The following is a 15,826-nucleotide window of genomic DNA, read 5'->3' on the forward strand; positions in this document are numbered from 1 at the left end:
CATCCAACAAAGCAAATTCACTTTGAGCGACATCTTTAAGAAATCATCCTTCTTCTGTACAGTCTATATTACTGCTTGGCCCCTTCTGTCTTAGTTTTTCTCTTTCTGTAAATGCTGTTGTAGATGCAGATCTTTAATATCACATTGATACTTAGGTTTTCTCCTTGAGATCACTTTGTTGTAAGAGGGACAGTCTTTACTTGTCACAATGACAGACGGACACAACCCCTCACTCCCATGAGGCACTGGTTTGCTGCAAAGAGGCTAGAAAAGCACAGTTAAAGAAATGAACACTTGAGATGGCAGAACACTGCAAGAAAGGTTTCAAATGCCATGCAGGTTATAGGTCTTGAAAAGGTATATGGATCTGTCATATTCCTTCCCAGAACCCAATTTTGTCTGCACAAATATGACATACAACTATCATTCCTCTCACATATTAGGCTTATCATCTCCTTGCCCTTTACAGCCTTCCTCATGTCCTCTGTTAGCTCTAATAAAAGCTAATCCATAAGAAAAGGCTCCAAAGACCAAGCAGACCAAGCTCAATTAGTTCTTTGATTAACTTCATAATTGAGCAATAAAGCCACAGAGTCAGACCTTCTTCAGCTGAAAAGGATGACACTCAGTAAGGTAGAGCTGCCCAACATGCATTTCTGCACAATTTTACTTATTTCATAGTTTTTGTAACTTAGTGAATGCATGCAAGGGTTAAGGGTGTATACCTTGGTTAACACCAGGTAGGCTGCCCACAGCTGTGCCCTAAACCTCTCTTGGGCTCGTGACCCCTTTCCCTGACACCACACTTCCATTTCTAGGGTTTGGTAAAGGGGTAGTCTGGGTGCAACATGGGCTTTTATTAGAACCCCAGAAGATGAGCAGCCAGACCTGGACATTAACTTTTAAATCTGCTTTTAAACCTGTGGTGAGAATGTCCCTCTGCAGTGTACTGCAGAAATGCCATCCTTTTTGAGGCAGCTCTGTAAAGAAGCATTGTATTAAAGAGGGTGAGAAAATCAAGGATTTGGGCTGGTCCAGGAAAGGTGCTGAGACACCAGTGATGGGGAGTAAAATCCAGATGTCTGTTCCTGCAGGGGGGAATCTATCCTTCTTGGCACAGCGTGCAGTGTGTGGGGTTTTCCATGCGTGTTCCTGCACTGAGATATCCACATAGACAAGACACTATAGGTGCTTGGAGATGAGACAGAGGAATATATTCATGAGGACTCTGCAAAGAACTCAGACTGGTTTTCACAAGTTTTCTCCTGAAATTGAATATTCAAAAAATTCTCTCACAATAAATGTATGCCCATCTGTGATATTCACAGCTTGTTTTAACTTTATGATGGTGGAGGCAGACCTCTAATCTCAGCTGGTGCATTCTCACTGAAGAAATGGCCCTATAAAAGATAATGGGTAATTAATATAATAAAAAAATTCCTCAGTAATGACTGGGGATATCAGAACTTGGCTCATATTTCCTTTTGGGACCCTGAAAATAAAATTTTATATTTCCCAGCCAAAAAAAGGCTGATCTTTGTATTTTGAGTACATGCAACAGCAAATAGTACACTTCCACAGTTTTGTAATGTGCTGGCTGGAATTTAATTTCTTCCTTTATTAGTAGAGGAAGGAAGATCTGAATCATCCTCAAAGTCTAACAAGATGCTAATATGCTAAAAAGAGCCTTTGAGTGAGCTTGTTTTAGTCAAAATATTGCAAGTGTGTTAATTCTAAGACCTCTAATGACACTAAAAACACTCATTGACAAATGCTTCATTTTCTCTTAATAACACTTGCTTTAATGTTGCTGCAAATGATATCAACTTTGCCATAATGATACGGCACTAGCATTTAAAATCTACCTTCAGTGGTTATTTGTATTTTAAATTTTGCATTTTCATTTGATCCCATATGCTTTTGACAATGCTGGATTGATTTAGAGCCGGCTGATTGCAGAACACTGAATTAAAGAGGAATCTCAGGTACATTACAGAGGTGAAAGAGCAGTTAGATCCTATGCAACACCTGAGCTAATGTCTCTTTTCTAATTGAGTGATAGTCAGGCAGTTTGCAGTGCCAGCAAGTATGGTTAAATCAAATTGACTTTTAGTGTTAGACCAATGGTGCTAATAGACTGGGTTCACTGTCTATAATGGATATGGAAAGACAAATACATTAAAAGCAAAGGTCATTCTTATCTTTTGCTCTTGGCAGCAAAGACTTAACTGTACAAAGTTCGTTTCCCCTCCAAGAAATTATCGTTCCTACAGTTTATCTCAAATGAGTTGGTAATGAAAATCTAGAAGATTTTTTTCTTTCCACGTCATCCTCCATAACTCAAGACTTATCACCCCTATACCTGGATGCATTATTTGCCTTTTCTCCTCATGTTCAGATGGGAGTAAAGGATTGTTTTCCTTTATATTTTTGCTTACAGAATCTATTATAATGATCTCCTGATCTTTGAGTCAAGTGCTAATGTATCAACTAATAAGCAACAGTGGGTCCGTATATGGGAAACAGGAAGAGACTGTGGGTTGCCTGGAGGAACAGAGCCTGTGGTGGGAAATATGGACCATTGCTTCTTTCAGCAATCAGAAAGAGAAATAGGTATCTTGGTGAACTTGAAAAACTATTCCCCTGCTGAGCTCATGAACTTTTAGCGAGTGCTAAAACAATGTCCTTTCTGTACAGCTGAATACTGTGGGCAGGAGAAGGGTTTGGATACTGCTTTCAGCATTAAATTTCAGGCACTGAGGGTTGCAGGAGTCTTAGCCCATTGATTTGTGTGAGACTTGCAGTCTGCTTGGGGTTAAGTATGTGTGTGATTGTCTTGGCTCAGGATGGCAACCAGAGAGCTCTGAAAGCTCATGAATTGCAGATTAATAACAATGCAGGTAGCAGTTAGGGTACAGAATAACCTTCTTAAGAACAGTGAAAATGATGCATGTTTGCAGCTGAAATTTTGAAGCTCTGATGATCAGGCAAGATGAAGGGAGTTGCATTTCAGTAAGGACTTCAACAAAAGACAGCAACAGTATCTTATGCTAAGAAGAAAAGGATTTTGTCAGTAAATAGCAGGATCCACTATCGTGATGTTGGCAATGTCTTATTTGTAATGTTATGTTGTATGCAGTAGACTATTGAGAGCCATCTGGGCAGTGTCATGCCCCACACCAAGTCACAAATTCAGAAGGAGAAATTCTCCTTCTGAAATTCTCTGATCTAATGACAGGATCCATATGGGATGCACTTCAAATCCTAACAGCACCCACAGGGTGGGACAGGAGTTTTCTTACTTCTGCTTTAGAGCCCTCTGATATGCCATACCTGATGGCCAAAATTCAGTGGCAATTCATCATTCTCTCCCTCAGTGCTGCCTTACCAAAGGGCTTCTCTCTACCCTCAGACTCCCTGGTTTCCATGGTTTGCTTGGCTGGAGGGTGCACATGGAGGGAGTAACTTATGCATGCTTGGGTTTATTGAGTTGAGAACAAGCAGTGCTCTGTGCAGCACTACTGCATCATCCTGCTTGACACAGTTTTTTTCCTCATAGTTTTATTTATCCATCAATAGTACTGCCTATTGGTATTAGTTTGAATGATTAGTAATTTTTAAATGCAACTTTCATACTCTGCCTCATGAATTCGAGTGATTTGCTGTAAAGAAACATTTTGACAGTGTAAGAATTGAACTTTTGCTAAAACATTTTTGACATTCATAAAGGTAAAATTTTAGTATGGTTTCATTATAGATCAGGTACAAAATTCTGTTCCACAATACATTTTGAGTGAGCAACTAACATTCCTTACTTGATTTAAGGAGGGCAGAATAACAAGCAAGCTGAATAGCAAAAGATTGGAGTTTCTAGCAAGTTGAAAATGCCATGGTTTGTTTTCCACTAATACCAAGAGAGACAAAGTTAATCTGAAAGTACACAGAAATTCACATTTACAAAATCTGGTCTCCACAAGGCTGTGAAATCCTTAATTTGTTTATTTCTCCCAGAAGAATATAAATCACTGTTGCATCGCCCAAATGTTTGTGAGTTTATCGAAAGGAGCACTCATTCAGCATTCATTCCACTCTGTCATTAAATCCTCTGGATTATATGGCTGTTGTTGTCTTTTAAATTCCTGATAAATATGTTGCTGACAGCCAGCTGTTCTTTCCGATGCATCATAACCAACTATCCTAGGGTAGATCATTAGTCTGCTTGCATCCATCTATTTTATTTGTGCCATTCAGGGAGATTACAATGGCCATCTGCAACTGTGGGCACCTTTTGTTTTGGAGGAATGCACCATGAGTGGCGCAGGAATGTGAGGGATGGGGCAGAGTTTCAAGGATATCACCTCTCCTGGAGTGAAAAGGCTTGCCTACTCAGTAGAGGGGCATTTTGGTGTCTCTGGTGCCTTCAGCCCTTTTTCCCCTGAGGCACTTGTGGAGCCATGCACACTGGTGACCCTACAAGGAGCCTCTTGGGGCTGAACCCCCAGGTGAGGCATGGGGAAATGCCTGACCCATCTCACCACCTGCTTGTCCCTGGGAGCAAAAATTTGGGGGTACAAAGCTTCTCAGTTATGGCAAAGACTTTTTCCCCTCATACTCCTGTGCCATGTTACATATTCTATTGTTCTGTAGAATGTAGAATGTTCTTCTATTGTTAAATAGAAGATCAGAGCTTTCCAGATTTTTCCCCCTTGGCAGCAAGCTGAATTTTCCTGCTGCTCTTTTGACTTTTCAGTGGTCTGAAGCATCAGGTTTGGTTCACTCACAGTTCAGGCTGTCAAACTCCCATGTAGAGAGCAGTTAGGGTTTGTTTCTGCTGGGGAAATCGAATGGTACGTTTTCCAGTTTGCAGCATTCAGCCCACATGGGTTTTTTTCCTCAGAAAACAAGAGAATGCTGCCCCTTGCACTTGTAATTTACAGTAATTAGCAAGGAAATGGTTCTTGCTTTTAGAGAAAGAAGCACACTGAGCAACTCATTCCTAAAAAGAAGATTTGGAAAGCAGGCTCACATTGGGAAGTAATACATTTTTATTCCTGGTGTAAACATAAATATTCAACCCTTCTTGCAAATCAAAAATCAGAAGGGAGAAAAGCAGTGATCTTTAGATTGACTGAACTTTTTTTTTTCCTAGCTTATGCTGAAATGCTTAATATTTCAGCTGTGTGTGACATACAAGTAACCTGATAAATTGGTTGTATTAATTGAAAAAAAAAAAAAACCCTAACCCAAAAAATCCTAGCTGAGACATTTTATTTTCAAAGAACAGATGGCTTTCTTTACTTACAGCTGTAGAATATTTTGCTGCAACATAAAGGCATATAGTATATCCTCTGGGGATGAAGGAAAATGAGATGGAGAGAAAACGTTGCAGGGAAAATCATTAGAAGCTCTAGAAATAATAGAAATTCTAGGCCTGGCTTTTGGTACCACTAACCTTTGTTGGCTTCAGATGACAAGTCCTACTTGAGATCAAGACATCAGCAGGACCCCTACTTGCCCTGAGTTTCCCACCCTCCTCCCCATGAGGACAGCAGCAGGAGAAGCCCCATCTGCAGACATTTCTTGTGGCAGAGGACGTTTTTTATGTTTTCTCTACCAGCCTGCCTGGCTTAACCTTTTGACCATCCTTCAGCTGCCTCTTAATGTGACCATTTTATCAACGACTGCAGTTAAAATGGCAGTCAGTTTAGCCAGCTCTGTCTGCTGCTGCTTGAAATTTTATGTATTGTGACCTTCTTTGTGCCCTTAATTTCTGCTGGAGATGCTCATCTCCTTGCGCTGTAACCAATGAATCAATTTTATTTTCTCTGAAAGAGAGAGAAAATTTTTTTTCTGCTGAAACTGGGGGGGTGCAAAGCAAAATTCCTCCCCCTGCTCCTTATCTCAAATAAGAAAACTCCTGCAGTTTTTCTCTCTTTGTAACTGCCTATTGATTGTGTATGTCAACTCTACATCTGTGGGCACTGAAGGATTTGATTTTATTTCTGTTTGCTCAATGATATCTAAAAAGTGACTGCTTGAAGAGCTGCTGAGAACTGGGGGTCTTGTCCACATGTTTTATAATGCATTATTTGCATCTAATTATCTCAGAACAGTGTAATTACACAAGGTATTTCCTTTTACTTGTTTAGGTATTCTTTTTGAATGATACATGCATCTGCAGTCCCAAGGCCCCAGAAGTGCCATAGGCAAGCTTGCCCCATACTGCCTTACACATGGCCAGATTTAATGCTCTAGCATGAGCTGTTTGCCAGTAAATAGCAGTAGTCATTTTTCTGAGTGCTTGATGGCAGGGGGTGCTGTCCTCCCTTCTGTTGGTCTGGGCAGTCCTCTGCCACTGAGAGCGAGTCAGATGTGTGCCTGAATGAAACAGGCTGGGAAGGACTAAAAGAACTGCCCAAGGAATGAGCAGCAAACATCAATTGCTTGCTCAAGGATTGTCGGGATCCAGGACATTCCTCTGGCTGCCCTGGGTGATTCAAGACCCTGGCAGGGGGCTCAGAGACTTTAGCACAGAGTCAAAAACACCTGTGCCTTCGATTTTAGCCCCTGGGAAAAATTACCAACTTTGTGTGAAGATTTACAATCCACAAGAGTTTAAGTAGAATGATAGTTAGTTTGTCACAGGGTGAAAAAGTAGAATTTTGGGGTTTTAGAATGGGGGTTCAAGAAGCAAGATGGAGGAATCTGGGTGTGTCCTGTCCTTCTTCTCCTTCTTCTTGTCCTCCATCTTCTGCTGTGATGGTGACACTTCTGGATTGGTTTAGAGTAGAGACAAACTGTCTAACGTAGGTGATAGGTATTGGAAAATTATTGTAAATAAAGTACATGCAGTTCACAGTATAAAAAGTTAACACCACCCCAAGGGCAGGCGCTGTGCCACACCCCGATCAGCTGGACAGATCTCACCAGGTCAAAGAAAGAATGTAACAGGTGGGAGAAAATAAACAACCTTGGAGAGCAGAACTGACAAATCTTGACTTCTTCTTCAGTTGCAGAGCTGGGAAAAAAAAGACTTTTTAATACCTCGGGGGTCATCTCAACCACAGAAACCCGAGAAAGGATGAAAAAGTAGGCTACTTATTTAGATGGCCAAGCACATCTTGCATTTGGCTTCAGCATCCTGGCCTTGCACTTGTAGCACATCTCCTGTCATATCTGTGACACTCTAGCAATTCAAAAAGGGCTTGTGAAACTTCTCAAGCTGCCTGTCAGGGCCAGGGCCATCAGCAAAGGAACTCTGAGAGGGAGTGGCTGAGATGGGCTTTGGTCCATCATGGATTCAGAACCACCAGCACTGGGGTGGGGCAGTCTATGGGGACTTTAACTCCTGTGTATGACTGCTGAATGCCCTCTGCAAAGCTCACACACTCTCACACCCTCAGTCAAAGTCTTGTGTGTGCCTAAGGATCTGGCTATCAGGCCAGATATCAGGGTGGGATTCCTGGGGTGTCCTGGGCAGGGCTCAGAGTCAGACTTGATGATTCTGATGGGTCCCTTCCAATTCAGCATGTTCTGATTCAGCATCTTCTGTGATTCTGTGATCCAGTAGCAGCTCATGCTGTGTAACTTGCATTACTGTCATGTGTTTGAGTGACAATTATTCTAAAATTGAGATTTCCAGGCCAAGTGCAAAAGTGTTTGAGATACAGCTTCCAGCAAATATTTGCATGTGATCAAATATATTATCTCTTTATTTCATTCTTTATCCATAATCAAGATCACCTTTATTAGACTTCAGGAAATCTTTATTGCACTGCCCTTTCCTGGGGGAGGTGCCCAAGGTGCTGAGCCCCTGAGCAGAAGCCTGACTGAAGTAGAAGTAGTTCTCAAATTACCATAGCCCTGTTGAGTTTGTCCCTGTATCTGTAAAAGCACAATATCTGTCTTCCTTTTACCTGCTAGAGCCTAATAAATAGGAAAATGTGTCAAACATAGGGGAGAGTGTTGCTGTTTCTATTGTTACAAATTTACAATTTCATAACAAGATACTAATGCAGACCTGGAAGAATTAAACCTCTGCTTTTGCAGAGAGAAATGCCTGAGTAGCTCCAGCCCTTCAGAGGTTTAGAGCAAAGGAAGCAAGGAGAAGCATTTTGAAGCTAGGGCTCAGATAGTGCCAGGTATTGCAGCTCACTGCTTCAAGACTAAGCTCACTGCTTGCAACTGGATTCAGGTGGGATGTTTGGCAAGTCTCTGAATATAGATGAACATTGTGCTTCACATTGGAAGGATATCTAAAAATGGCAGCAAAGTATTAATGCATATATGGGGCAACAGGGCTGGAATTGGTTAACAGTATATAAAAGACTCTACATCTTCAGTGTTTTGAAATGAAGGGGTTTTCCTGTGACATAATTGTGTATATCAAAGCTCTAAAAGCAAGTAATTAAGAGTTTGAATGACAGGCTTACAACTCCAATGCAAAGCACCCTCTGCAAAGAGATGACATAAACCAGAGGGTGGAAGAGTGTGTGTGTATATGTGACAAAAATTCCCTGTTGGTTCAAGAATAGGTGCTTTGTTTTTCATCAGATACAATATTGGAGATGTGTCATCTTTAATCCATTTCTGTCAAGCTCGGTTGTCAGAAAGAGTGAAATTTCTTTCAAAAAAAGACATAACTGCTAATCCCTAAAAGGACAGTGCAACCCCATTCTCGTCCTTCCAGATCTCTAATCAATGTCTCCTTCTGCAAAGATGCCCTAGAACCTTGGAAATGGCCTCATAATATTAATAGAAAAAATTAAAAGTACCCTTTTTTCCCTATTCTTACCTTGAGGAAAGGGACACCTTTTTCAGTATTTGTTTCTTTTGTAACTTAGTGTCACAGTTTCATCAATCAACTGAAAATTCATCAGCTTTTCAGTATGAATTAGAGTTTTAAAAATGATTGATGTGGTGGTCTGTTTTCTTTGGATCCTGTCTTGTAGCGCTTTAGAAGAGTCCCCATATGGTGAAACCTGCAATTTTGAAACAAAAGCCTTTTCCCATTGAGTATGACCAGGTACTCACAATACTGAAAGGAATCAGTCATAGAGCTGTATTACTTTTTCACAGGAATAATACTATGTGTTAGGAAAAAACTGGCTAACAATCAGATTTCTTTGACAAAAGATGTGAAGTTTGCTTTTTTAAATATGGAATTCATTAGTATTATTGAATAGCCTTATCATATTTCTTTTAACTATAAATGATTTGCTCATACTTGGTTCCTGAGTTTTCAAAGGCTTCAGAAGTTACATAAAAGCAGGTAGACGACAGAAGCCTGGGCATTGTGGAGGTGTTAACATGTGGCAGATTTTTTTTTTAACCTAAGCATACATATTTCAGGACCCATTATCTTGTCTTTTCTTTTGATAAAGTGGCTTTAGATTGACTATTACGTTCCAAGGAAATTCAACACAGATTATTTCAGTCACACAGTGACCAACACTGGACGGCTGTTTGTCCAGTTGGACAAGATGGAAAAATAAATGTGTTCTCAAATGTCCTCTCAGGGAAGAACTGGGTGAAAGGCAGTCTCTGGTGTGCTACACAGGTGAATAACCAAACATCAGGACCATGATAAAGGCATGGAACAGTTCAGGTCTTGGAGCTGACACCTGCAGAAAGAGTTGTAAGTCTGAGTCACAGGTGGCTGAAGGATGTGCAGAGACCATTAACATAAACATTCTTCTGTGATGCTAAACATGTGTGATGTGAAAATCACCTTTAATTGTAGCTGTACAGCAGCCTCTGTGCACTCACCTATGATAAAATAGACCTTTCATAAAAAAATATTGTTCATATAGGTACTAATCTGTGTTCAGTGACAGCACAACTCTTCATCTACATTTATTTATTGAACACTGGGATAGGCATAGAGTGTGTTTCTCTAAAAGCTTCCATGAATGTTAATGACAAGGAATATCACTTGTAGGCAGCACTTGTGCCTAGGAAAATATAGAAAAGGAAAAGCCAATAAAGCATCATGTGAAAAATATTAGCTTGCTGAAAAGCTTTTTATGGTTTGAATTAATTTTTAGTTCAGCAACACTTGTTAAACCTATAAATAGATAAATAGTCCCTTGCCTTCCTATAGCTTTTTTCCTCTTATAGTGTGCTTTAGAAGTCTTCACATTCAGTGATTTTTATTTTATTATTTTTAGTTAACACTGCAGGCTCTCTTTCAGAGAACTGCTTTGATAACAGGCTGTTTTATCTCAGTTCCTAGTGTGATAAAAGCCAATTTGGAGTCAATTACTTTATACAAAACAATGCAAAGTACAAGATATTTTGATGATAATAGCAACTTTAAAAAAGGATGACCATCTGCCTTTATTCACTTCTCCTGCTTTCAGTGTCCTTTTGAGCTCCACTTTCCCTATGGAAAGATGAAATCACAGAGATCATTTTCCTGTCAGCTGCGAGGATGTGGTAACCATCTTATAAGACAAACATATGGCTGGGTCTTAAGGGCTTTTTCAAACTGGGTTAATCCAAATATAGGCTGCCAAGTTGTGTATAGAAGCATCTGCCACGTCAGTTCCCCATCACAACGCCTCCCTGCACCACCAGAAAGCCTGAGCTGGTGCCTGCTCTTTTCCAGGTTGGCATTTTATGGCAAGAACAAGCCACAGAAATGTAGAGCTGTGTATCTGAAGGCTTAACTTTAGACTCCTTAATCTGAATGTTTTAGGAATAATTTGGGACAGATGGGACTCATCCATGTGGAGAGTTCCAGCAAAATCCCAGTTGTAAGCTGTAGGGTGAACGTGGAAAGACCTGGAAGTTGAGCAATCTCTCTGTGTGGAACAGGTATTATTTTGGGACCATACTTTGGTCCCACTGGCAATTCCACTCACACAGTCCTTACTGGGCAGGCCAGGAAGGATCTATTCATCCTCCATCTGGTTTGTTTTTACATTTCCTGACCAAACTGCTGTCTAGTCCCTGTATCTTGCTTTATTTGTGGTCTCTTGGTTCCGATGGTATCCCTCCTGGAGAGGGTTAAGCAGGAACTGCCACATACATTGGTGTGTAGCAGCTCCTCATGGCCAACCAGAACATGTTTCCAGCTTCAACCACTTGATTTTCCTGCTGCCCAGTGCTCCTGCCCTCCTCCCTTTTGTGAGGAATGTAGTGATTTGCCTCTGTGAGCTGTTATGGCTCTTATTGGAGGTTGACTTCCTCTGACCTTGAAGCGTGGTGGGATTCTGGTAGTGGGGTGGCCTTGCCCATACCTTCCTTCCACTGGTGGCTCTGGGAAGTGAGGTCTGCACTTAAGAGAAAACACAGACGAAGGAATTTGGAGTTAACCACTTACTTCCTCATCAGCCCCTCATAGGAGAAAGACCTGGATATATAGAGCTTAATGAGGCATTTTTCTCCAGGTAACCAGCACAATTATGAGAAACTTCCTCATTAAAATGTTTGTGTGAAGACAACTGTTTTGGTTGAAAATGTGCATGGTGCTTGTGGGCTGAAATCACTGTTGATATTTTTATACAGTAATTTTTTTTTAACTGTCTGGATTTCTTTTCTTTGTTTGGCTCTTTTTTTTTTTTGTCTATAAGCAAGGCCTCTGAAACTTTTATTAAAACCAAGACTGGTGATTTTTATAAACGTTTTTTGGGGTTTTTTAAGCAGAATATACACCCAATTCCAGGAAGTTAACTTACATTTTCTAATTGCATGGAACCTGCCCTGAAAAATCAGAGGAGGATGTGTAGGAAGGTAAAGGTGCAGGAAGTTAGATTTATTGCTATTTGTGAGGCCATTTAACACTGTTCAGAGCAGTTTTAGCTCATCAACACCCCACTGGTGAAGCTCAAAATATCTATCATGTTTATCTGAGACAGCCTTCTGCAATGTATCTTCATTTGTTCTTACCTAGTGTTTGCTCTCACTCTTTACTTTACTTTTTACCTTACTTTAACACTTCAGTCATTTACTTCAGGAGCCAAAACTCTTTTTCCCCTTACCCTATGTACTGAATAACCAACTAATAAACAGGGAGTTAACAATTCTAGAAGTATTTCTTCCACCTAAGCTAACTATTGAATAGGAACTGTGTTCCTAGCAATTGGAATCCCACTGGAAACACGCCTTGAACAGACTTAAAGCTGAAACTATTGCAATAAAAAGATTAATAGATAAGTAATTGATTTTAATAAGTTACTCTCCTGCATGGACTATTTTAAAACTTTAAGATTGCTAAAATAAGACACTTAATACACACGAAGGGAAGAGACTTGCAGTAGCTGGATTTTAAAAAAACCAGACAACCGCCTTTATTCACACATCTAACATTGTCTGGAAAAAAAAAAGAGTTTTAAGAATATTGTGGTTAAGTATTTGAATAAAGAGTACAGAAAATAATTTTTCAAAAATAGATCTTTATTAGCAGTCTGGGTCGGAGAACTGGATATATTCACTTTGATTAGGGTTGTCCATTGAGAGGAATAAAAATTTTATTTCACAGGTTGCAAGTTAAAAAATGTGGAAAGTGATGTATTTACATTACAAAGATGAAACTGAGTTACAGTGGCTAATAGGATAAGTGTTGCAAGTTAGACATTAGAAGAGGGATGTGAACTCAATTTACCAGGCAAATTAACTTTGTTAGAACACTTGAGCTGGAGCAAAGATAACAGCACCTTTAGGAGACAAACTGCCTGCCTTGCTGGTGTACTCCAGTGTTTCTCTAATGATTATAAAATTCTTTAGGCAAGATTTTTTTCACCAGCCTAAGGGCACCAAAAGGTATTGATAAATGTGCAACAGAAATAGAATGAAAGCTGGACTCAATGCCCTAACTCTTCATATCCTAATACCTGCTGAAGCAGTTCTGGTTCTTTTGCTCTGCCTAACTAAAATTGTGCTCCTGCATGACATGGGTGCCACTGATTTGCAAAGAGAGCTACTCAGTATTTCCAGGACTTGAATAACTAGCCCAGAGAATCCCTTAAAAAATAATGTCCTGGAAAGCAAAGTAGCAGATAGAGCCTGGCCAAGGTGAAGGGGAGCTGAAGCCTGTCAGCAGTGTCCACCTGAGGCAGTTCAGATATGGACTGAAATGCATTTGGCATCTCTTTCCTGTTTGATAATGAGCCACACTCTGTTTCACCTTGTGCCCAAGGATTTAACACTGCTTCATACAAGTAAGGTGAATGGTGTCTGGATGCAGTCAGGCACTGAACAAGGGGATCTTAACACACTTGTTAGTGCAGAAGGTTTTCTGCTATTTCCAGACTGTTCAGTGTGAGAAAGGGAAGTGAGCCTCAATGATGTACCCAAGGTTATGCCTCAAATTAGTTACAAGATGGGAAGCGATCACAAACAGTCCCCTTGTGGGATTGTGGGGCTGATCTGCCTGCCTAAAAATAAAAGAAAGACAGTCCTCTTTGCAGTGAGCAATTTAAGCCAATTTGTATTAAACAATTTGCTATGAGATTTGATTTAAAAAAAAAAAAAAAAACTTAGTGAAGCTAGACTAAACAGTGTTCACAGCATAGTGGTCATCCTTTGATGTGATGCTTTAGAGGAGCTGAGGCAGAATGTGCTTTTTCTGTGCAGTTTAATAAAAATAAGGCTGTGAAACATCTTATGATGAAAAAAATCCAAGACTGTCCTCAACATCTAACACTGAACCTTAAAATTACCATACCTGAATGTGGCAGACGAGTCGTGTTCATTAATTTTAGCAGCATCGGTGCCCATTTATACCAGCTAAATATCTAGCATTCAATATAAGCAATTTTCCTGTCCCTTTTCAATTAGCTCCATTACAGAAAATCTAATTAAATCATATCTTTTAGCAGGAACCAAGAATTCAAGAGCTAAATTTTTGCATTTAATTAAAACCTCTTCATCTTGAACTGTTAATTTCCTGAAAAAGATATCCAGTAGTTTTTCCTCTGATCCACTTAGTTCCTGGATGAAATGGCTCATTTACTCTGAGTTGGCTCTTCAAGTGTACACTTAGGCTCCAACTCTGGTGACAATCTCAGAAGATGATGGGAATCATAGCTGCTTTTCTTCTCACTTCTGGATAAAATCTCTTCAGATAGAGCTTGTGTTTCTTCTGGGCCCACAGAGACATCTGGATGACCATCAGGAAAGCAAAGATGCCAACTAGCAGGGAAAAAGATTTAAAGAAAAGGATCACATGGGTTCTTTCAGTGCCTGTTTCTGGAGATGCAGTAGGGTTTATGGAAATATTTGCAGTCTCTTCTGTGGGCAGAGACAACACAGCAGTTCCTCTCAGCCTGGCAGTTGCTGATATACAATAGCCCAAGGCTCAGCCTCAACTCAGAATTCACACAGATGATCTTCACATTTGTTAGACACACCCTCTAGCACCTCTGACTTCACCCTAAATCCATATATCACAAGGCATCCTTGGCCATGGTGCTGTCTCAACTCATGACCTCCCTCGACCATATTTCTAGTTTGCTTCTGAACTACAACACTTCTTTGTATCTACCTCTGGCTCTCAACCATGACAGGGAGCTGTGCTCCATCTCCCTGCTGTGTAGAAGGAGAGCTCAGCCCTAAAGCAAGTAGGCAGTAGCTGCCAGATCCAACAAACAGGCACCAAACAGGGGATCATTTTACTGCATTTGCATTTTGCAAATTCATTATCCTTTGATTAATGTGGAGGTGGTTAATCAGAAACATCCATTTGGTGTCCAGTCAAGCTATGTCTGGGACAATTACAGCAAGGATGAGTGTGCTGTGTATGTTTCTGCTCCTGCCACTGTAGGGACAGCCCTCCATTGTCCCCAGACTTTCAGATAATTTTCATATCAAAGCCTAAAACACAAGCATGTTTCATCTTTTCAAACAAAATTTCAATTTATTTTTTGCATGATGCAGTTTAACCCACTTTTGAAATTCATTCTTTTCCATTTGTAAGCCATGTGGGGCTACTTCTTACCAGCAGTTTTTATAGGTTTCTGTTTTGAAATGGAAAAATAATTTAAAACCTGAATGTTTTGGATAGCTCAGTTCCAGGCACCATATTTTTGTGAATGTTTAGGTCTTCTAAGGATGCAGCAAAGTACTGAGGAAGAGTCTCAAATTCCACTAAGCAGGCTGCTCTTCCGAGCATCTTGGAGGTTTATCTCATATGACAAATTTGATGGCAATATTTCATATACTATAAACTTTTTTGGCAAATCTTAGATTTCTAGAATTCTCTTCCACAAACACTTTTAAATGCTGTCTTCATTCTGTTTCAAACTTACCTGGCAGAGTTTGTGTCATCACCGTGAAACTAATCCAAGACCCAGCCTGTTGCAAAGAAAAAGGCACAGTTAGTTCTATATTTTATGTAAAGCAAAATGGCAAGTTTTCAAAAGCTCCCCATGGAAAAAGAGAGTGGTACTTGTACTGGAAATGGAAGAGGAAAAATAGTAAGAAATTAACCCCCCAGTGTGCTGGGTGGAGTGAAGAGATGGGTGGTAAATCTTTAAATCACTGGGGAGACTGTGGTGGAAGGAAACACAGACAAAAGTCCATGTGGTAGGGATGTGAGGGAAGAGGAGGGTCTGGTGGAGAAATGTTTGTGGGAGCAAGCAGACTCTGACATACGAAACACGAGGATGGATGTGCGGAGGAAACTGCGTGGAGGTGTTGCAGACTTTCTGCAGACAAAGGCTGAAACAGCACCCCCCTACCCTTTGCATAAGCAGAAGAAAGTCATGTACCTCATATGTATAGTTGGGACAGGATACCAGCAGGAAGAGCCACGTGAAGGGGTTGTAGGTTGGACTTGGAAAACAGGTTCTATTTCCTTGTGAAAGGCAAAAAAAAAGAAAGG

At 40.4% G+C, this 15,826-nt stretch overlaps 1 protein-coding gene and 1 long non-coding RNA gene across 2 annotated transcripts in view; one reads left to right on the forward strand and one right to left on the reverse strand.

Annotated features, from left to right (window-relative positions):
• Positions 1–15,826, forward strand: part of LOC143693938 (uncharacterized) — a 350,836-nt gene that overhangs the window by 286,174 nt on the left and 48,836 nt on the right. The gene's annotated exons all lie outside the window — the stretch shown is intronic.
• The window catches only part of TECRL (trans-2,3-enoyl-CoA reductase like), a 57,662-nt gene continuing 55,443 nt past the window's right edge, over positions 13,608–15,826 (reverse strand). The window contains exons 10-12 of the mRNA XM_054633664.2: positions 15,714–15,799; positions 15,252–15,297; positions 13,608–14,136 (exon numbers count right to left, since the gene is read on the reverse strand). Coding sequence (XP_054489639.2) covers positions 14,009–14,136; positions 15,252–15,297; positions 15,714–15,799 — 260 coding nt within the window. The 3' untranslated portion in view covers positions 13,608–14,008. The remainder of the gene's footprint in view (positions 14,137–15,251; positions 15,298–15,713; positions 15,800–15,826) is intronic.

This window comes from Agelaius phoeniceus, chromosome 4 (genome assembly GCF_051311805.1).
Source record: "Agelaius phoeniceus isolate bAgePho1 chromosome 4, bAgePho1.hap1, whole genome shotgun sequence".
Classification (NCBI taxonomy): Eukaryota; Metazoa; Chordata; class Aves; order Passeriformes; family Icteridae; genus Agelaius; species Agelaius phoeniceus.